General features: G+C 50.0%; 1 protein-coding gene across 3 annotated transcripts in view; it reads left to right on the top strand.

Moving 5' to 3' along the window:
- Positions 1-16,277: 16,277 nt before the first annotated feature.
- Positions 16,278-22,935, top strand: part of LOC146822915 (cadherin-6-like) — a 269,494-nt gene continuing 262,836 nt past the window's right edge. The window contains exon 1 of one of the 3 annotated variants that reach the window (XM_085607077.1): positions 16,278-16,506. Coding sequence is in view for 2 of the 3 variants with exons in the window: in XM_085607075.1 (XP_085463201.1) it covers positions 17,171-17,277 (107 nt within the window). In the remaining variant the exon portion in view is untranslated. Of the gene's footprint in view, positions 16,507-16,758; positions 16,864-17,149; positions 17,278-22,935 lie in introns of those variants that run through there. The other 2 variants (XM_085607076.1, XM_085607075.1) reach the window with 2 other exon arrangements.

The following is a 22,935-nucleotide window of genomic DNA, read 5'->3' as shown; positions in this document are numbered from 1 at the left end:
CAAACATGTTTCCCTGCACATGCTAGTGTGGGCGGGGAAACTACTTTGCCCCGAGGTTGGTCTCCCTGGGAAACAGTAAGTGAGTCAGATACAGGGGATGGGGTCCCTGGGGCCTTTGAAGGCTCAGATAGGGGGCCACACAGCTCCTTCCTTTTTAATCATTGCAACGGCCCCGGGTACGGGGTCCCTGGGGCCTTTGTAAGGCTTGGGGAGTGGGGCTGCTTGGCCCCCCTCCACTTTTTTATATATGTCCACCCCGGGGGATGCGGCCCCAGGGGCCTAAGAAGGATCCGGGAGGGGGGCGGCATTCCCCCCTCCCTGTACCTTAATATTCATCCCTGAAGAATGGGGAGCCCGGGGCCTATTTAGGCTCAGGGAGGGGGGCCGCATTGCCTCCTCCCCTTTTTTATACATGTCGCCGGGGGATGGGATCCCTGGGCCTGATTAGACTCCAGGAGGGGGCCGCATGCCTCCCTCCATTATATTTGCCTCTGGAAAGTGGGATGGGCTCCCCATGGCCTCTCATAGGCTTGGGAAGTAGGGGCCACATGCCTCTCTCCCTCCCAAAAATTAACATGCATTGCCCACCCAGACCGTGGGTTGTATTTCGGAACAACAAGTTCCTTTACAACGCCTACCTGAACAATGCGGTCTCTAATACGGCCGCGTCTTAACCACGACTAGCTTTACCCTGCATTCCTCTACCACGATTTTTCGTGGTAAAGGCGTGCATGCTAAACAGCTATCCATGGCTGAGTTTACCACCCCCCTCCTTCTCCCCCAGAGCCCTAAATACACCCCCATCCTCCTTAAAACTAACCCCAAACCCACATCCCCTAAAAACGAATCTGTACTCCTTCCACCCCCTAAAAATCACCCCGAACCCTCCCACCCCTAAAAACTAATCTGAACCCCTCCCACCCCTTGAACACTACCCCATCCCACCTCCTAAAAACTACCCCTTAAAACTACCCTGGATCCCCCACTCCCTTTAAACTACCCCAAATCCCCCCATCCTCTAAAATCTAACCCTCAACCCCCTAAAAACTAACTCGAACCCCTCCCACCCCCCAAAAACTAACTCGAACCCCCGCCCCCTAAAAACTAACTCAAACCCCCACCCCTAAAAACTAACTTGAACCCCTCCCACCACCTAACAACTAACACAAACCCTCCCAGCCCCTAAAAATTAACTCAAACTCCCCCACAGCCTAAAAACTAACTCGAACCCATCCCACCCTCTAAAAACATAACAAACCCCCCCACCCTAAAAAAACTAACACAATCCCCCCCTCCACCCACAAATTCCTCTAACTTGTTCCTGTCCGACGCTCCTCTGAACTCCACCCTGCACGAACACTAGATCATCTTAGCCTTAACCAATGCCATGCGTGGTTAAGGCTAAGTCGTTGTTCGTGCAAGTCGTTGTTCAACTTGCATGACTCCGGAACTCATTGTTCCGGAGTCGTTGTTGAGGATGTTTCCCCAGACCCTGGCTCACCCCGAGGGGTTTAATAAAACAAGTGCTGGAGCCCGCTTTTTAAAAAGATTCTATGCAAGTTTGTGTCAAAATTAAAAAAAAAAACATTTTTGGCCCCAGGTGGGGTCTCTCTGGTCAGGGTATCCCTATCCTGCCCCCATGTCTTTGTTTTGCAAGATTTTTTAGGACTCTGGACTGAGTCCCGAGTCCTAAGATGACTGCACCATTTTGAAGTTGATGTGATGGCAGCCAATCAGATCTCAGCAGGAGATCTGTTGGATCCGTGGAGGCTCTGAGTCCTTAGATATACCAAGGGGCATATTAGCAAGGGCTGGCGATATAATTATCGCCGCTTTAGCATCCGTTTTCGGGCGATAAGCGGCGATAATTATATCGCAATATCATCAAGGTCACGCTAGCACGTGTTTCTTTGATGTAGAGCCTGTTTTTTCACAGCCTTGCCTTGCATCGCTAATGAGATGCAAAGAAGGCGTGACTGTGAAAACAACACATGAAAATATCGCGAAGGTAGCTTCGCGATATTAACAAGGAGGTGCAGCAACATAAAAAAATAGCGCTACCTCGGCCTTAACGCTACAATTTAACGTCTGTTAAATTCCAGACTAAGGCATACTAATAATGGTAGGTGGATTATGCTGATACGACCACAGGTTCGTATCAGCAATGTTATCGCTGTTTTCCATGGAACATCGCTGGAAAACCAGCGATGTTCCATGGTAAACACCGCTATCGCTGAAATATTATCGCCATAGTGCTATGTATTGTTAATATAGCGTTACCATGGCGATAATTTTCAGCGATAGCCGGCGATAATATTTCTACCGCTATGTGGAGCCAGCGATAATATGCCCCAAGTTTTTTAGCATTAATTGAGATATATATATATATATCTCCATTTTGAAAAGGGTTTCACCTTCCACCGCACCGCGCGTCTCAGGTGCAACTCCCGCAGTGGTGAGCCGCTTCAACACTGGTTAACTTCGGCAACCACAATCATATTGCCAGACAACGAGTGCACTCCCAGACAAAATGTCTTTAAACAAAGTGCTTTATTCACAAACCACAAGCACTGACAGATGCGTTTCGACACAACACCTTGTGTTGGGAGATTTTCTGGTTTGTGTTCCTTGTTCTAATTTGTAGAATGTGACATTTTTAAGGTTTTATTAAGTTTGTATGCCTTTATAAGGTAATAACCCATACCTGACATTCCAACCTTATTATGGTTATAGTGTCTCAAACTTCATATCAAGACCCATCATTCATTGCTCACACAAGCTACCCTGGAAAATCAAGCTTGCTTTAGAGGCCCAGGCCACAGTCACAATTTTCAACAAAGCTCTGTTTGTCATCGCCTTGTGATGCCTCTGTGTGCAGGATGGATAGAGTTATGGGTATGAAGCCATGGTTACTTCTATCATAAGGTCTTCAATAGTATGTTGTAAGATTGAAAGTCCTCACTGTGAGTACCTTAGAGAGTGCTTGCCGTTTTGTTTCTTTTCTCTCTGCTTTGATTCCCTGTTTGCTGAACCTCTGTCTTCTAGCTGCACTCTACTGACACCCAACTGAATGACAACTATGATCTCTGCCACAGAAGCCCTACGGTTATCCTGACTAGTGGTGCCCACTTTCTTGGGCGAGTACCATTACCTAGCTGGTTGTATGAAGACTGCCTGGTTGGTGGCACATACTTGACTTGGTAAAATGCACAAACCCTTTGCCCATTTCAATTTTCAATTCAATTCAATTGATGTTTTATTTGCATTCATCTAACCAAATCTTTGTGTTAAAAAAACTAAGAACAGTTTATCAAGATGATTATACAGGGATAATCGAATAGGTGGAAAGTACTATATGTGACGGTTAAAATAGGATGTACAAGATCAACCAGCCTTTAATGATACAAAAATCCTTAGCATGCAGATGCGGACTCCCTGTATTTTCAACGAGTAGCGTTATGGGCTTCTGGGCCTTTGAGGGAGGCATTCTCCCCGCCACTTTGTCAGGGTTTATCGTTCTTGAATTTAGGTGTCGGCTACAAACAGCTTTAGCACTGTGTTGGCAGATCTATTGTTTCAAATACATGTATACTTAGAGTAGGCTTTGAGTCAACCCCTTGCTCATGATTGGGTGTTTTTGTTGTCCATCTCTGGTGTCTGCTCTTCATTCAATGACTTTCCTTCCTAGTCTTGTGTTTATCACACCTAGGATCATTTTGGTCTCACAGTGTTCTGAAAGGAGGAGTTGCATCCATTCCTCAATTGAGATGACTGTTTTTTCTTCATGCATCAGAACTCCAGATTAATGCATTTGCATGTGAATGGCTATGACTTTTGCAGCTGAGACCTATTGGCTTTGCAAATACTTGTTTGCATTGCATGCTCACTGGCTCTGTTTCAGCAGCTATTTAAGGAGATTTCGTACTCCAGCAACAATGTTAGGTTTCCTTCCTGAACCCATTCCAGAGTCAACCCTGCTGCAGGTGCTAGACCTGTGAGCCAGAAAGTAAACTAGCTTGGAAAGTTGCTGTTATCTCTGATAATGGTGTCCTAGAGTGAAACTGGGCATGGTGTTCCCATCCTTACGAGCACGAACAAGCTGAGAGTGTGTTCCTGTTAAAGAAGAACTTGCTGCCAAGTGCAAGGACATCCTGTGTACTCATTGCCATTCCCTGAGAGTCTCTGGAGCTGTTCTATCGGAAAGGAAGCTAGCCGGGTCACGTATTAGACAGAGCAAAAGGGTTGCCACAGGTGAGTGTGTTTTTTTTAAAGTTCTCCAGCATTAATGCGAGGACACTCTGCCTGGTGAGTCCATCGAGGATTGTGCACATAATTCCTACCCCTTAGGAAGCCTTTGCATGCAACATTCATTGCCACTGGGTAGGTGGCTCGAGGGCCTACACAGCATGAGTGCCCTGACTTAGACTTAGTTTTTCTCACACTCCTATTTTGTGCCCCAACTCCCTTGAGCTGTGAGGCCGAGTGCCGGTGATCCATGGTGCCAATGCTCCCTTGTCAAACAGAGCGTTTGCCTTGCAGTGTCAATGTGACTGCAGTGAACACAAAATCCAGACAAGGAAGAAGTCTAATGTGCCACCCACTCTGTGAAAATCCTCACAAGGCCGCAGTCACCAGGGCCACCATGTTCACGGGACCACAGACCGCCCTTCATTGTAGTATGTTATTTTTGAAACAGTAATATCTACTATCACCTTATTTTGCTATCGCTGTCTTTACCCATGGATAAGACATGGGGAGTTTGAATTCTGGCAATCCTCAAAGGTCTGGCCCCCACAAACCCACAGGCTATGTTTCCCTGATCCAAGTCCTCACAGAGGAGAACAATAGTGAAACTTCAGCAGCCACAATAGAGGTGGCACCATCCATGGCACTGAATTGCCATTGGATAACATTGTGTCATTGGCTTAACACTGACAGCCATAGGACAGCATTGTCCCCATTGCTTTTTTTCTCTGTATGATCACTTTGGCTATGTGTACAGTGGTATGGGTCATAACTTTGGGAAAGATAGTCTTAGAACGATGAGGGTGAAAATGTTGTTATGCTGTTGTAATCTTGCATAATTTTGGAAAATTTGCAAATCCCTGAAATTATTTCATTAGGCCATGTGGCAGAATCAGGCCACATTCATGGTAAAAATATAGCTTTTAGGATAGGAGCATGGAAACAATGCAAAAAAATCACAAGCAGCTCTTATTTACAGTGATTCATGATTGCAATTAAAAAGGTCCTGTATGTGTAAACAAGATTAGTATGTTCGGTTATTTAGGATAATGAGCTAATACCTGTGTAGTAAGGTTTCGGTGTTATCATAACTGGGTATATTTTAAGATGTTCTGGTTTTAGCAAGATTTTAGTGGATGAATTTTTAATCATGTTAAATTGTGTATTTAAATATGATAACGTATATTTTTATGTGATTATGTCTGTAATTGGTTGTGTTGTTTAAAGGCGTCTGGTCTAAATAAACATTTATTTGATTGACTATTTACAACGGTTGTGTTATTGTTCTTTTTTGCAAGAAATGTTTGTTGCGTGCAAATTTGACTTTAGGACGCATTTTACACAGAAATATAGCTCTAAGTGCTGAATTTGCATTTTACATAATATCGCATAACTTTGTGAAATTGCATATGATTATGAAAAACCAAATTATGTGACTTTTGCACACTCTTATCTGGTCTCAACCCTTTAACAAAAACTGTTGGACCAAAGACCTTAAGTGCTCGAGCAATGCTATCCCGGGTAAGCCAAGGCTGTAAAGGAGTTCTTATCTTCCCTTTGCATTTCAGTGCCCGGTATCTAGGCATGGATTATAATTTTGCATAATTTTTTTGAGATTTCACATAATTTTAAAAAAGGCTAATGGGAACTTCGTACACCTCTAGCTGGTACCAATCCTCTAGCCACTTCCCATACGCCATAGACCTTGATTGCTCCAGCAATGCTACCCCGGGTGAGTCATGGCAGTTAAGGAGTTCTCATGTTCCCTCTGAATTTCATGTCTTGCTTCCAGGCCAGTGGGAAACATGCATGTTCAAACCAGCCCTGTGCTGCAGGAGGCAATGCTAGAATGGGGTAATGATAACATTGTGGGAATCCAGGCTGCTCTGAAAGGACCCCCAAAGCATGCAGCCCACCAAGGAAATGCCAGAGTGGCAGAATGACCGGTCCAGCCCGGCTGTATGCCCAGAATCTCCTGTGTAAAGTTATCTGCTTCCTCCCAGGTTCTGGGAAACAACCTGATATCAGCTGAAGCAACGTTTTTTTTAATTGCTAGACGCAAGTGAACTCAGATCAGGGCGTGTGTTTAATTTGTAAAAAAAAAAAAAAAAAATAGGTGGGTCCCAAACGTTCAAACTTTTCATAGGACCTGCCTGCCGCCAATGCTGCTGATTGCCTGTGCTGTTGAATACCAAGCCTGATTTTTTTACAACACCTCATGCCTCTTTCATCCGCTACTCTGCACTTCCTGTCTCTTCATCTCACTTTTTTCGGAATCTTTATCATCGAGGTTGTCTCCATTTGACAGGATGTATTCGTCTTTCTGCTCTTCCCTCTTTCTTTTTCTCTTTCCTGCTATTCTGTCTCTTGTTCTGGATCAAAGTCTGATGATGAAGATAAGCCCCAATCCCCAAAATGAGTGCACGCGCCCACCATCTGCCACCCCCTGGAACCAAGGATTCCCCATCCTTTCCCGCCCACAAACGCAGGGCGAGTGTGTCCCAGGGATACCAATGGCGAAAGCATGAGCTGCCGTGCATAATATCAACAAGAACTCTGACTGCGGTCTGCAGCGGAGCCGGTGCCATTGGGTGCTGGTACAAGGAAGGAAGATTGATTTACCTGCAAATCGTCTGTTGGGCAACTCGTCTCCACTCACCTGCGAGGATCTGTGGTCCCTGGACTCTGCTGGCTGTTTCTGCTGCCCTGCGCCCTGAAGTGTTCCTGGTCTCCCGCCGCCGCATTTACAACGTCCGCGGCCGCAGTGGGGAGACAGGACTACATGTCCCAGGAGGTTTAGCGGGCACACACCACCTGATGTACAGCTGCGCACCAGGAGGCGCTTAAATTACCGCCGCCGCTCCGGCAGAGCGGGTTTCTTTACCTGCAAATCGTCTGTTGGGCAACTCGTCTCCACTCACCTGCGAGGATCTGTGGTCCCTGGACTCTGCTGGCTGTTTCTGCTGCCCTGCGCCCTGAAGTGTTCCTGGTCTCCCGCCGCCGCATTTACAACGTCCGCGGCCGCAGTGGGGAGACAGGACTACATGTCCCAGGAGGTTTAGCGGGCACACACCACCTGATGTACAGCTGCGCGCCAGGAGGCGCTTAAATTACCGCCGCCGCTCCGGCAGAGCAGGTTTCTTTACCTGCAAATTGTCTGTTGGGCAACTCGTCTCCACTCACCTGCGAGGATCTGTGGTCCCTGGACTCTGCTGGCTGTTTCTGCTGCCCTGCGCCCTGCGCCCTGAAGTGTTCCTGGTCTCCCGCCGCCGCATTTACAACGTCCGCGGCCGCAGTGGGGAGACAGGACTACATGTCCCAGGAGGTTTAGCGGGCACACACCACCTGATGTACAGCTGCGCGCCAGGAGGCGCTTAAATTATCGCCGCCGCTCCGGCAGAGCGGGTTTCTTTACCTGCAAATCGTCTGTTGGGCAACTCGTCTCCACTCACCTGCGAGGATCTGTGGTCCCTGGACTCTGCTGGCTGTTTCTGCTGCCCTGCGCCCTGAAGTGTTCCTGGTCTCCCGCCGCCGCATTTACAACGTCCGCGGCCGCAGTGGGGAGACAGGACTACATGTCCCAGGAGGTTTAGCGGGCACACACCACCTGATGTACAGCTGCGCGCCAGGAGGCGCTTAAATTACCGCCGCTGCCCCCGCGACGCGGGATCGCGCGCGGGTAGTGCCGGGAGAAGCCCGGGACAAGGGCGGGACCGTCTGTGGCCGTCCGGGGCCGGAAGATGCCGGGCCGGGCAACACCTCTTGGCTCTGGACTTCGGGTTAGTTTGGACTGTAAAATCTCACTAACAACGAGTAGTGTTTTAATCGTTACACAGTATACAGTCATAAGCTTACATAGCGTGTTTTATGTTATTTTATTCTTGTTTTTTTAGCATTTAGCTATCATACCTAGAGGGGTTTTTAACTGCATTGTACCAGTCTGCTAGTCCCCAACTGAGTTATGGGGAAACATACTAAACCCTCTTCGAGTCGTCCCATGACTAGACAATTAGCTAATCTGAATCCTCCGCTGCCAAGTTTGACAGCGATAGATAAAATGTTGCAGAAAACAATTGGGGTGGTTGCTACAGCCATTGAAAATACGGAAAGACGGCTGTCCATTACTCCTGCATTTACCATGGAACCCCCACATGAGGGCTCGGCTGATGTGTCCACATATCAGGTGGATATGGAAGCTATGACATCTATGCTGCCATCTTTTACCCACTTACCTTGTGCGCAGGTGATTGCAGATGAGCCTGAGCGCTCGGAAATTGGTCCATTATCTTCCTCTTTTGTTTCTATAGTGGCCCCCCACGAAACGGGTAAAGCCAAAGAAAAATAAACAGAAAACAAAACAGAAAACAAAACAAAGGACCTTCAACTCTGCCCTCCCTGATCCTGGCCTTGCCTCTCTAGACCAGATCCAACAACCTGCTACTATTAATCCACCGGTTTGGGCTTCTAACTTATTATTAGATCTCCAATCGCATATTGATCACTCCCTAAACCTTCTCCTAAAAACCCTGTCATCTAAAATAGACAGGTTGGTATCCCTTGTTAATACCAAAGGTATAGGGCCACAACAGTCACATCCTGATCCATTGCCCAATTCTCGCTGTACGGTAGGCAGTATTACCCAAGCTAAGAGTACTAATCCTGCTTCCCAGGGTCAGCCTAGTGCCTGCTTGCCCCCTACTTCCTCTATTTTACCCCAGCCTCCTCTGGCTCTACCAACTGCCCCTTCTCCTTTTGTTGGTTCTCCTACTCCCCGGAACGCTCCCCGGATCTCTATTGCTCCATCAGCATGTGATCAGCCTCTGAGCAATAAGGAACATAGCCCACGGGGTTCTGGTGGGGGTAGGACCCTTCCTATTACGGGAGGGAATTTAGCCTCTCGGAATCTGGTTAATCTTCTGCCATTTGTACAGCTCCCCCCCGAGTCTGCCCCGTATGTGATTGTGCTCACAGGAGTTCCTCCGTTACCTAGTACTAAGGGGGAAACCTACTATGAATTAAAAAACAAAGTCACACATTGGTTGTCCAAAAATAGACCACTGAATGGAGCCGGTAATGGGGAGATTCTGTTTGTTCGTAGGGTTAGTTGGCTAGGGACCCGCCCAAAGGACATTAGTGGGGATTGTGTTTTGATCAACTTTAGGGACCCTGGAGTAGTGGGACATATACTGGATTTGGGTGGGAAGCTTAAACTAGGTTCTATTGATACCTCCCATTTGGGGTATTTTTATTCTCATCCTAATGTCCGGAACACGGTAGGACTCTCACACTCCCACCATCCTTCCCATAATTGTTTATTCAATATCCCGGTTGCTAATCGTTTTGATGTGCTTAGTTCCGTGGATTGACCATCATCCGGAAGGAACATCAAGGGTAGGCACATGCGTATAGAGGGGAACTTTGGTAGAGAGGTTTATGGAGTGGTGAGGGATTCTTCCCTGATCACATCTGGTATCGGGAGTCGACCTACTTCCCTCCCCCTTTCCCATCTGAACAATAGCCCTATGGAAGGATATCCCGAGCTGGGTCTCCCTGAACATACTGCCTCGCATGAGTCCCCTACTTCTCCCCACTTGGTGGCCGGTCCTTGTTCCACACCCTCTCGTAGACCACTAGTAGGGTCCTGGAATGTGGCCGGACTAGAGACCAAACTCTCTGACCCTGAGTGGGGAGAGCTAATGGACCAATTTGATATCAGTTTACTTCAAGAAACTTGGCTCCGGTACAGCCCAGCGAGGGTGGGTTACGCAACTTATTCTATTCCCGCGGTTCAAGGCGCAAGGGGTAGACCATCGGGGGGGTTAGTTATTTGGGTTGCAACCCATTTAGGTTGCTCTGTAAAATCAATTGATACAAAATCCCCTGATATCTTGTGCCTGCTACTTACCTTCCCTGCCGGATATTCGCTGGTAGTCCTAAACGTTTACTTACGCCCCTATCCGGCTCAGCTGGGGTTGTCGATTTTGGGAGCTTTGGATGAGGTACTATACTCCCTTCCTCCTGCGTCGCACAAATTACTAGGTGCGGATTTTAACTGCCACTACGAACCTCTCCTCGGGATCCCTTCCCTTACCTGTGATGAGGACGAAAACTATAAAATCCCTGTCCCTACCATCTACCCGGCCAAGCGTCTCCTCCCTTTAGCCCTCGAGATTAATAAGTTAGCTATTGCACATTCCTTGAGGGCTTGTAATGGTAGATTGTGCCCTGACATACCGGGAGCTTTCACCTTCAATAGACCCGGGAGTTGTTCAACTATCGACTATATCTTGGTGAACGTGGAATTTTGGGGCTATTTAGCAGCATTTTCTGTTATTCCGCGGGTCGATAGCGATCACAACCTACTGTCACTAGAGTTGATAAGTAATATTGGTGGCAGTGCAAGCCTACACGGCCAGCCGCCACATAATAGCGAGAACTTGGTTTTAGCTGCAGGTGGTAGACGGATTAGGTGGGCAAGGGTTGTGACCGATGAAACAAAGCTTGCAGCCTTATATAGTAGTGTTACTCGTTCCTTGGAGGCGGTTTCCCTCCTATTGACCCCCAACGGGGATATTGAACAGAATCATCTCCTTGATCTCCAAAACATCCATAATGAACTCCTCGGTGGCCTGGCCGGTTTTTTCTATAGTGCCTCTGTTTCAAGGCCACGGGCCCCTAGGCCTGAGCATTGGTACAATAGTTCCTGCAGGCTGGCCAAGACTGCCCTGATTAAGGAGGTAAAAAACGGCACATTGTCGAGTATCCAGGTTGCAAGGGCCTTTTATAAAAATTTGATTAAGGAGGCAAAATCGGAGTGGGAGGACCTTAGGTGGCAAATCATGAAACAAGCACTAGCAGTTCATGACTCGAGGGCCTTCTGGAACATTGTTCGAACTGGTTCAGCAGCTTGTAGTCCCGCTATCATTCCTAACCTTAGTGAGGAGGTCTGGCTCGCCCATTTCAAACCCCTATATTCTTTAAGTGTCCCCTCGGGATGATCTGTTCTGGTAACCCCGCCTAATGCTACTCCATTGAACCAGAAGGATCAAGAAGACTCTGCGAGTCGTTCTTTCTCCCTCTCAGAAATAGAGTTGGCTCTTAGCACCCTAGCTGCAGGGAAGGCTCCGGGGCTTGACAGGATCCCCGGTGATCTGTTTAGAAGTGAACCAAATATTTGGGCCCCTTACATTTTGGTATACTTCAATGTCATTTTGCAGGGCCTTGAGATCCCGGATACCTGGTTGGGAGCAGAAATAATACCCATTCATAAAAAATCCTCCCCCCTGGACCCAGTCAACTACCACCCCATTAGTTTGATTGACGTCCTGCAGAAGCTGTTTGCCCGAGTCCTTTTAACAAGGTTGCAGTCCTGGATGGAGGATCATCAAATTTTAACCTCGCTCCAGGCAGGGTTCCGAGCAAAGGTTTCTACCATCGACCAACTGTTTAGGCTGCAGTTGATCTATTGGAAGACAGTCAGTATGGGAGCTGGTAATCTTTATTTGATCTTTGTGGACCTTCGCTCCGCGTTCGATTAGGTCCAAAGGGAAAAACTGTGGCTTTTGTTATTAGAGATGGGTGTTCCCCCCTACCTTTGTCATCTATTCAAACGCCTACACCAAGGCACTTATGCAAGGGTGAGATATGGGAGATGTGGGGAAATTTCAGGGCCTTTTCCGGTTGAAAAGGGTGTGCGGCAGGGTTGAGTCCTGGCCCCCACCCTTTTCTCCCTTTTTATCAATGGGATGATTGAGCATCTCCTGCGCTCCGCTAATTTGGATTCTCCTATCCTCGCGGGGCGTAGGATACCGGCCCTTAAGTTCGCGGATGACACGCTCTTGTTATCTAAATCTTTCATGGGCGTCCAGCGCACATTGGAGGCCTTTTGCTCTTTCTGTGAAAAAAGGGATTTGGAACTGAACCTATCCAAAACAAAATTTATGGTTTTTAGTCCCAAGTCAATCAACTGTCCCCACCCTAAGATGGGAGATGTAGAACTAGACAGGGTTGCTACCTTTGACTATCTAGGAGTGACCCTCAATGATAAAATGAAATGGGGGTCTCACATGGCAAAGGCAAACCTGAAGCTAGCTCAATCAGTGGGGGGTTTACTGAAGGTTTTTAATAACACTTCTTCCAAACCTTTGGGCCCCCCCATGGAAATCTATAAATCCCAAGCAAGAGGGGGCGCGCTATATGGCGCTGAGCTTTGGGGGTATTCTACTCCTGCTTCTTTAGCGGTAACTGAGAACTCCTTTATCAGGCGTCTTCTGAAACTACCTGTAAGCACCCCCCTAATCCCCTTGAGATGGGATTTAGGCTTAGTTCCTATAGAAGAAATTGCCCTGAATCGCCCTCTCCTGTTTTGGAGACGACTTTGGTCAACACCTGAGCTTGCAAGCTATAGGCTTGACCTGGCCGACATATTGACAAGGGGGAAACTGAACAAGATTCCCTGGTTAACATACGTTAAGACCTTGTGTTATGCCATAGGGAAGGGGGACCTTTGGACCGCCCCGGAAGAGACAAGCGGCACATTATCCAAGAAATCCTTGAGTGAGGCCTTGTGTCTCTATCGGAAGGAAATGTTATTACATTCTTCTCTGGGTAGGCTCACTGACATCTTTTTGGACATTAAGTCCAGCCCCCAGTACGAAACCTTCCTGGATGTTATGCAACCCCCCCTGGCAAAGAAACTCTACATCCAGTTTCGTCACAGTTCGTTACCTTTGAGGGCCCTCACTTATAGATGGTCTAACGCATCTGATCGTTCAAGCATATGTCCTGCTTGTATTGACACTTGTGAAACCGAGATGCATGTTGTTCTTTTTTGTCCCCTTTATATCAAGGCTAGGAAGAAATGGATTATTCAGCTATGTAAGTCTAGGGGCCTTAGGGACTACCAGCTAGTCTTTAGAATTTTAAAATATGATACCACCCCATTGATAGTCTTTGCGATGGCTAAATTTCTTTTTTCCATGTGGCTCACCAGGTCCAAAAAGATTATCACTGTCCCATAACCCTTTTGATTCCGGCATTATTATTATTGTAATTCTAGAATCTGCCGGTGTTCTGAGATTACTTGGGGTTTTGGTCACAGTTCCAATAACTGGCTTCTTGTGGAAATAATCAATCTTGTTTCTCTGTGCAAATTTTTTAGCATAAAGTTTTAATGTTTTTATGGCTTGCACTCTATGTACATGTGATTTAATTGAGTTTTATTGTACAGAATTATTTATGTCTTTTTATGGCATTATGCCGAAATAAAAGCTTTTTGACTGACTGACTGACTGCTGGCTGTTGCTTGAACTGTGAGATCCAGTAATAAACAGGGTTCAGTGGGCCTCGGTGCCATTGCACCTACTGCGCCAATGGAAACTACGCCCCTAGTGGTCCAGCAACAAACCACCCTGTGCAGTGAGATGCCCACTGGGCGGGCAGCGCCAGATTATGACTAGGAGGGGAAGGGGGCTGTCAAAGACATCCACTTGTCTCTCTGTGTCTGTCGCTCTCTCCGTGGTGTCCTTGCTTTCTTTTTCAACCCTCGTTGTCTTCATTATATCTTCTTTCTCTTTCTTTTTTCTTGCGTAATTCTCCTCTTCTTCCTCCTGTTCTTCCTCTGATCTTGCACTTTGAACTCATCTTCACGCCCTTCTGATTCTTTCTGCTCCTTTCACCTTTTCCTTCTATCATCCTTCCACGCTCTCTTATACATCAACTCTCTCTTGTTCTCGTTCTTTGCGTCACGTTGTAAACCGTCCTCCTCGTCTTCTCTCTCGGTCCCAAACTCGGTGCTTTTATCTGTTTGCATCTCCCACTCCCCCCCTCTCCTTTTGGCCGAGCCTCTTTCTCACTCTGTGCGAGTGCCATGGTCTCTCTGCTCATCCCCCGCCCCTACCCCCCTCCCACCCCCACCAGCTGGCAGAGACGCCATGTGACTGTGGTAAGACAGTGAGTGTGCAGGTGAGCCGGTCCACGGGTACCTCCTGCTGCTGAAGGGAGGCGGGAAGCGTGGTCCTGGCCGCGCTGAGGGTGGACGGCAGGAGCCCTGGGGAGGGCACTGCGCCGCGAGCTTGCCCGGCTAACCTGATTGCGGCTGCCGGAGAGTGAAGGGAGTCCTGGGCGGGGAGCCTCCCTGCCTGTCCCGAGTGGGGCTCTAGGAACGTGGTAGGGAGACACCTCACCCTGCACCCCGGTGAACCGCCACCCCATCCCTCTTCAGGAGGAGAGCGGGGAAACCCCACCTTCTCTCACAACACGCCTGTCCTGACTGAGGCTGCAGGGCGGTGAAAGGAAGATAGATAGCCCCTCACACAGACCCACCGCACTCACCGCCGGCCGTAGTGCAGCAACGTGCAATGGCTGCGGCGGGCGGTTATACTTCCCCTCGCCTTTTCCTTTAAACAAAGCATATATGCAGTGCCCGCTGGCACTCAGACCCCTCTCCCCCACCAGCCTACGTCAGTGCTGGCAAAGGAGCCGCCTGCCCCGCTGCGCGAGTGAGGCCACGGCTCTGAGGCGGCTGCAGTGCGTGAGACACTTTGGAGTGCGGACAACAGGGGCAGGAGGATTTGTGCGGACTGGGGCGCTCGGTGTGACCCTCGGCGCACCGTGGGCAGGGTGATGGGCCCGTGACTCTTGGTGGAGAGGGGCACAGTCTAGTTACATCTGCCCATTAGATTCATACCTAACCACAGGTTGCGGAGCTGCGCAGTACCGCCTATGAAGCGTTTCAACACCCTGTCAGTGGTAGTAAGCGCTATAACACTATCACAAGCTGCCCACGCAGCTGCTTCTGAAGAGAAACTGGGGAGTAGGAATAATTTCAGAACTTCGGTCAGGGACATGTGGGTGAAACCAAATGACTTACAGGGGAAAGGGGGGGGGGGAGTTTACAGGCAGACAGTTCACACAGTAGTACTTTTCAGATGGAAAGAAATTCAGCAAAGAGGGTGAGCACTAAAAATTGATGGAGACCGCTTACACGGAGTATGTTTTCACGTGTCCCTTTGTGCTGGATAATCCACAGCTGTCACTGACCTGTAATTGTGCCAAAAAAGGCAGCCGTCTATCCCATAGAACGCCTGCTGTTATTTTTTAAGATTAGTATTATACGTATGGTCGTCGTAACCCTGCTTCTTCTGCTAGAAGTCATTATTATTGGAAGTATTACTAATAATACAGGGTATTCGAATGATAATAATGTTTCCGTGTTGTGCTGTGGTTCGTTTTCCGCTTGCCCCTGGTGCCCAGCAGGACAGTCTGAGCCCTGCTACTGCAAGAACGCATGGCGCCATCTCTGGTCCGGACTGAGCTTTGACGCGCATCACAGCGGTTCAACAGATGTGTGAGAGGCGCCGGGATCTTGCGCGCCACTGTAGCCAGCGCGAGCGTGCACCCCTGTTTCGGCGAGAGGGTGGATGTGGGTCCGTCACTAACTTATGTGTGTGGGGATGCACACTTTTTTCAGAGCATGTGGAGCATCCCGACCGTGCTGCCTTGCCTTTAGTCCCCACGCTACCCTATAGTAAAGGGACAGTGAGTGGGGAGACACGAAGCCTGTGTCCACGAGTCCTACTCAAGCACCTAATGCCAGGCAGCACTGTTAGGTGCGTGGGAGACGTACCTGATAGAAACCCCAGTTGGCCAGTTATCAACAGATCTATACTGGATCGGCCAGCGTCCACGTGTGTTCTTGGGCATGTGATTCTGAACTAAATGCCACCGAGAGGAAAAACAACGGCAATTGTAAAGGAATTAATGAATGTCTGCGTAGTTGGATCTGCCGGTTTTAAAAACGGTTTTCTATTGGGCGTGAGGTGCCCTCCATTTGAAAAGAACAAACATAATTACGGGCACGTAAAAAATAGCTTATTTCTGCGAGCGCCTCTTCCTGGTTTCGGAGCCTCTGACAAGAGATGAGGCGGCTCTGACTTCAGACGGACTGAGTGGGGGGAGGGAGAGGGCGGGGAGGCAGTGGACGGGGGTCCCCAGCAGAGGAGGCCTCCTCTTGCATCCCTCCCACCACCCTCACTCGCGCAGCAGTGTGCGGAGGAGACAGGAGCCTTCCCCTGCCAGAGCGCCGGAGCCTCTCCCAGCCCGCTAGCGCCCCCAGTCTGAGCCCGGAGGAGCCCAGCGCAGGCAGCAGCGTGGGGAGGGAGAAATAGGAGGACCCCCATCCCACCAGCACTCGTCAGCCGCCAGGATCCCTCCCCTGCCCGGGGGATGAGGGGACACAGCAGCAAGGGACCGTCCTCGCCGGTAAGGAGTTGTATTTGATGTGCTTTTTCACACTGTGACCAGACGTGCAGGAGGACAAGTGCGCCTTGAAGGTCACCCCTGGCCGTGCACCGTGGCACGGATACTTCTGCGCTCACAGCGCTTGCTGCTGTTTCTAGTTGTGTTATCTGGTGCTGAGCCCGCCCGCGGCTTCCGAAGTTGGATCGGAGCTGAGATGCAAGGTACCCAGTGTGGTCTGGAAGCTGGCTACCCTACAGCCTCAGAGGTTCTTGTTGATGGAGTTAGCCTCTGATTTTGGCGCACAGAGGGCACGTAGACTTCGCACTGTGTTTTCTTGCTGGTGTTAGTCTCTGTGATGACAGCGGTGTTTCATCTGAGGTGAGCCCGGCTGCCGGATTGGCTGTTTGTGGGGGGTGGGTGTTGGGGTGCTGAAGAGGTTAAAGCGGGCTGCGAGTGCCAGCCTCCTCCACATGATGTGTCGGGTGCCACATCAGCCTCGCCACCCACGGGGGTGAAGTGAGGTGGAAGACTTGCAGCGGGTGCTGTCCCGGCACAGGCAGTGCCGCGTCCCCCTCCCCGCACGCTGAGGTGCAGGGGGACTCACTCGCCGCGCCTCCTCAGGTCACCCCGACCGCAGGACCTTGCCAGTGTGCTCTTGATCTTGTTCCGGGGCACCGGCTCTTTAATGCCGCAGATTAGAGGCGCAGCCTCGGCTGATCCGCGGATTGTGTGTCCCCGGGAGATCAGGGCGCCGGGATGTGACATCTGTACAGCGCGGCAAAGTTTCCTGCTGTAAGTCGATGCGGCGGGGGACGTGGGGATGCCATTATACCGCGAGGTGATGCTTTATTTATGCTCTCGGGCGCATGAATAGATGAAAATAGAGCACAGAATCGATACCGCAGGAGCGCTGAGACTGAAATACACACACAGGCTCTAGCACTCGGCCTCCTGCTGCCTCCTCTCTGCGGTCCCTCGGCGTCTCAGTGTGAGTGGGCAACATGGATGGATGAGTGGGTGGGTGGATGGATGGATGATGGACAGACGGATGGATGTTATGTTACTTTTCATATCTGTACAGAGCAGCACACACTGGGTTTTGATCTCTGTCTATAGTCTGTATAGCATGTATTTCAAATTAACTGCTTCTATCTCCTTAACTTTGCTGATTTACCTCCGTCTTCTCAACCCTCTCACATTCCCCCTCTTCTGCCCTCCTTCCCTTCACCTCCTTTTTGCTCCCCCCTCTCGCCGGAGGAGTGAACGCCTAGTGCCACACGCATGCACAGACCGCGCTATGCGCTAGGCTGCTTGCCGCTAATGCACCTGTCCTGCGGTGATCTGTCCTTCGCAGTATGTAGGGGTCCTCTCACAAAGGCGCAGTGCAGGGGTCATCCACTGCACAGTGCAGGGGGTCCTTTCTGCAGGGTCTCACACTGGGGATTCTGTGCAATGGGGGTCCTAACAACCTTTGAACTATAGTGGGCGTCAGGGTCAGCGCAGGGGTCACCGCTTGCGTTTTTAAATGTGTGCCGTTTAAGGGCAGCGCAAGGGTCATTCAGTTCAATATAAAGACGGCCCTTCATGGGAGACAGTGAGGGTGTCCCCCACTGTAGTACAATGGGGTGACCCAACAACACATTTCAGTTTTGAGGGTGCCCTCTCTGAGAGGGCAGTGCCGGGATCCCCCTCTGCAGTAAAAGGTGGTCCTGCCGCGGGCACTGCAGTATAGTGGAGGTCGGCGCAGAGATCGCCCGTGCAGTTTTGAGGGGCTCCTGCTTTTGTGGGGACAGAGTAGAGGGGCACACATTGGCCCTGCGTGTGGGAGCAGTGCAGGGGTCACCCGGTGCAGAAACGGAAAGGGTCAGCGCACAGATCCACATTGTCTGAGGCCGGGGGGTCGTCCCTTCGCAGTGCAGGGGTCACCCGCTGCACGCGGCGCAGCGCGAGGGTCTTTTGCTGCAGTCCAGGAAGCGTTGTCAGAGTGTGGGGCGACTGAACTTACTGATATGGTTAGAATGAATGCGAATGCCTCTTGCTGCTTTGCTCAAAATGCGATTTTCATATCCCGGGGGATCTGTTTGTACCCGAGGAGGTTTGTGCGCAGGAGTCGATGCTTGACATAACCGGTCAGCCCTTGCCGGGGTGGCATTATGCCGATAGCTGTCTATATTACGCTAGAAAGAGTCATGATCACGTTATACTTGAGGGCTCCAAATATCGGCTGCATAATTATTTTCAGGCTGTAAACGCCGTCTTTGTTATAAGATTTGTTGTAAATTATAGTAGGAAACATTGGTGTTTTGGTAGGTGGTGCGCCCTGTCTTGCGTGGCTGCCCCTAGCTGTACCGCTTGCTGTCTTTACATGCGGGTAGGAGCACGTCGGCGCAGGGGGGGGGGTGTATCCGGGCCGTGTGTTGAGCGCTGGTTGCAGCATCTGTCCTAGCTCCGCCGGACTGTCCCTGGAAGCGCATCGCTGCTCGCATGTAAACTAGTTCGTGCCTTGGCGCGCCAGCAATAGGTGTGTCCCGTCCATCGCCCAGCACGGCGACCGTTATTTCATGGACGTGGAATGTGGCCGGCCCCACCAGGATTAACACATGTGCCCCGCTGGTTCTGAACCCGCTGAGCTAAATTTGCTGGGGTCTTTCTTGGCGCGAGTGAGGAGGTGCGTCTGGCCTAGCACCCCCTCCCCTTCCATATCAGTTTGGAGCTAGGAGGCACCCGCAGCTTCTCGAGGAAGGGGCAGCTCCTGGTCTGTGTGAGCCTCGGCGACCCTCGGAGACTTGTCACCAGCCATCATACGCCTGCACCGTAGCTGCCACTGATGCAGCAGGTTCAGTGGCACCGAGGCATAGAGCCCCGAGGGCCTCATTGGACCCAGACAAATGTATTTTTCTACCCCAACAGCAGTTAAAGGGACAACTTTCTTAGCTCGCGTCACTCCCAGTGCATCACTGCTCAGCTTCTGTACTCCGGGTCTTGTTTAAGCCCCCACGGCCTGCTCTCCAGCGGAGCTGGACACGCTGAAGGGGCGCCAGGACGCAGCCACAATGCAGACTGTGTGGGCCACTCCCTTCACTCCACACCACTGCGTGGCCGCACATTAAGGCCCTGGGAGCAACGCTGTAAAGCCGCCGTCACTGGCCTTAGGCTTGGAAGGAATGGGCCCCTGGAAGCTGCTAGCTTGAATTGTCAAATACAACAGTAATGAGGGTTCAGTGGGCCCTCCTCGGACCTCTTGGCCCGGTGTCCATGTACCTGCTACACATCAATGCAAGCTGCGCCGCTAGCGCTGGCTGGAGTGCAGTGACTGTTGTCTCTACTCAAATTGTTGTGCCCCCTTGGAGAACTCGGCCTATGTTCTCCAAACCCCTGACCTCCGAGTTTTTTTTGGAACCCTGGTCCCTCCGCGACGCCCGATATCTTTTTGTCAAGGTGCTCTCCTAGCACCCCCTCCCCAAACACACACACACGCAGACACATAGGCAGACATGGACACGTGACACCGGAGGCAAGAACTGCACAGAACCATCGCCCCCGCCCTGCGAAGCTGGTCAGACTCTCAAAGCTACGACGTTCCCCAGGTCCATGTCTGACTAATTAGACCAGAACTGATTTTATTTTTTTAAGAATTCTGAGACATGTAGTCTTTTTGAAACCAGCATAAAATAAATCTGGACTACAAGTACCAGAATTTTAAGGAAAAAAACGGACTGGACTCTAGTCCCCCGTGGCCGTGGACCTAGGAAACTTGGAAGAGTTTCCTCACATCCGTACCCTCTAAGACAAGGGCCGCTCGTGAGTGGCTCCTGACAGTATACAGTGGCAGTGGGTGTTCAATCCTCGGGTCCGCTCTCTGCTTTCGATGTTGTGCTTCCGAATTTAAATTAGGTTCCGAATCGGCGCAAACCTCTCAACTAATTCAATAAGCGCCGAGTATAATGCACTGCTCTCTGCACGTGCACTGGGGCCTGCGGTGCGCCCCCCTTCCTCAGGCAGAGAGGGGGGGGGGGGGGTAGTATAGCGCGACAGAAAGTGAGAGCGAGAGAGGACAGAGCCAGAGGAGAGAGAGGCGACCGGAGGAAGAGATCGAGCGACAGAAGGGGTGGGAGGTGTGCTCCAGTGGGAAGAGAGAGTGACGCGGAAGACTAGAGGCAGGGAGCTATTAGATTGGAGGAGAAAGATAGATGGGGAGTTAGGTGGAGAGCGAAAGCCTGCTGGTATAAAGATAGAGAAGGAGGGAGCAAGAGGTACAGAGGGAAGAGAAACAGTAAGTGGGAAAGGGCCACAGATGAGAGATGTGGATAGAAGCAGACATGGTGAAAGGAGAGATTGAGAAAGATGACACATTGACAAAGTGTGTATGTGGCTTCGCAAGTTCTGTGCAATCCTGTGACGAGGAGCACTCCGGAGAGATGGGACTAGACATGAAGTGTGCACCTTTGTTTTGTTTTAGTTTTCGTAAGGATAGTTGAGCGATAATACCTTATTTTCGCATAGCGCTATATGTCGCACGACTCTAAGCACTGCTTACAACAAATGACGCTATTATTCAACCTATTGATACTCAGTTTTCCGACCTCGACAGAATGATTTGATTTACCTATTTTCGAACTCGTGACCTGCAGGTCACCGCAGATGTCAGCAGCTGCAGCCGTAACTCACCGAGTAAGTAACCCAATGTGCCCCTGGGGGCTTATTGGACTTGCGAGGTGTGGCAGATGGAGCCACTGCCAGATGGATGTGAGAAACATGAACACCGCGCGCCTGTTCACGAGGCCTCGGCGCTCACAGAAGCTGCCGCGTGTGTCCCACAGCTCCGCTTTTTTTGAAGACGTCTTGGTCAAAGCGGCTATGAACTTAAAATGAGGGCCTGGCAAGAAACTCACATTAGGAAAGTGATATATCTGTGTTTTGTTTCAGCCCCAAGGTGAGAAGCTGCTGACATCCGGACGCCTTGGTCCAGGATGGCGCAACACAGTGTGGGCTGCCACTTATGCAAAGAGCCTGCTGCACATCACAATCGTCATGGGCTGCGTCATAGCTCAAGCAGGAGCATTTTTAGTGTCATTTTTTTTGCTAAAGTAGGCAACTTCCGGGCGATCTGAAGAGTTATCGGCACCTTAGAATGGTAACTGAATAAAACACGCACAACTTTTAACTTTCAAACAAGATGGCACTGCACATTGAGTAGTTCCCTCCACTGGTGTCAGTCCCAACAATCAAGATGCTCAAATGTTGGGGTTCGATGGAGTCCTAGCATACAATTGAAGAGTGACATGGATAAAACACCGTGAGCCATCATCCTGCTTATCCAGAAAGTATTTAAAAAACGGAGATCACTTTTGAAGTAAAACATTTTCTGTGAGCTGTTAAGCTGTAGAACACATCAGAGGTTGGTTCCTGGTTATTTATAAATCAGCGCCACGAGGCCATGACAGTGATGGCATTTCCCAATACAAATTAACATAAATTGGGCAGAATAGTTAAACTGGCAGCTGAATCCTATGATATTGCTGAGTGGGTTTCTCCTGCTGTTGCACAGCTGCCACAGGCCCCTCTCCAGCTGCAGCACACAGTCAATCAAACATTTATGTAGTGTGGCAAATCACCCCTGAGGGTCTCGAGGCGCTGAAAATGCAGGCTGCTGCATTGAGGTTTGATCATTGAAACATCCAGGTCATTGAGGTTTGATCATTCAAACATCCAGGTCTTTAGTTCTCTTCTGAATTGCTGGGGCTATGGTGCGGTCCTGAGATGCAGGGGGAAGTTGTTTCATGCCTTGGCTTCCAGGAACGTCCTCCGCTGTTGGCTCGGCAGATCCATGGGGTGTCTGCGAGGGAGAGGGAAGCAGATCGGAGGTGTCTGGTCGGTTGGTGGAGGGTCTGGTGTTTGTTGATGTATGCAGGCCCTTTGTTGTGCAGGGCCTTGTCAGCATCTTGAACTGGCATCTCTTCTGAATCTTGACCTAGTGAAGCTTCCTGAGATGAGGTGTGATGTCAGTCCTTCTGGGGAGGTCAAGTATAAGCCTTGCCGCAGAGGTCTGTCTTGTCTGGAGTCTCTTCATACGGTGCTCAGTAATTCCAATGTAGAATGTGTTTCTGTAATCCAGTCTGCTGGTGATCAGGGCCTGCGTGACGGTCCTTCTGTCCTTTACCAGGAGCCACCTGAAGATCTTGCTGAGCATGCGAATGGTGTGGAAGCCGGTGGATGAGACTGCATTGACTTGTTTCTTCGTGGATAGCTTGCTATCCAGAATGATGCAGAGATTGAGGGTGTGGTCTGTTGGGGAGGGGGGTGAGCCGAGTTCTGCAAGCCATCATGTATCGTTCCATGGCGAGGTGTTGTTCCAAAAGATGAGGACTTCTGTCTTGTCTGTTTTGAACTTGAGAAAGATATTCTTCATCCAGTCTGCGACGTTCATCATGCATCTGTGGAATTTGGCTT

The sequence above is a fragment of the Triturus cristatus genome, chromosome 5_2 (assembly GCF_964204655.1).
Source record: "Triturus cristatus chromosome 5_2, aTriCri1.1, whole genome shotgun sequence".
NCBI classification, from domain to species: Eukaryota; Metazoa; Chordata; class Amphibia; order Caudata; family Salamandridae; genus Triturus; species Triturus cristatus.
Note: the sequence above shows the minus strand (reverse complement) of the source record. Positions and strands in the feature narration are given on the sequence as shown.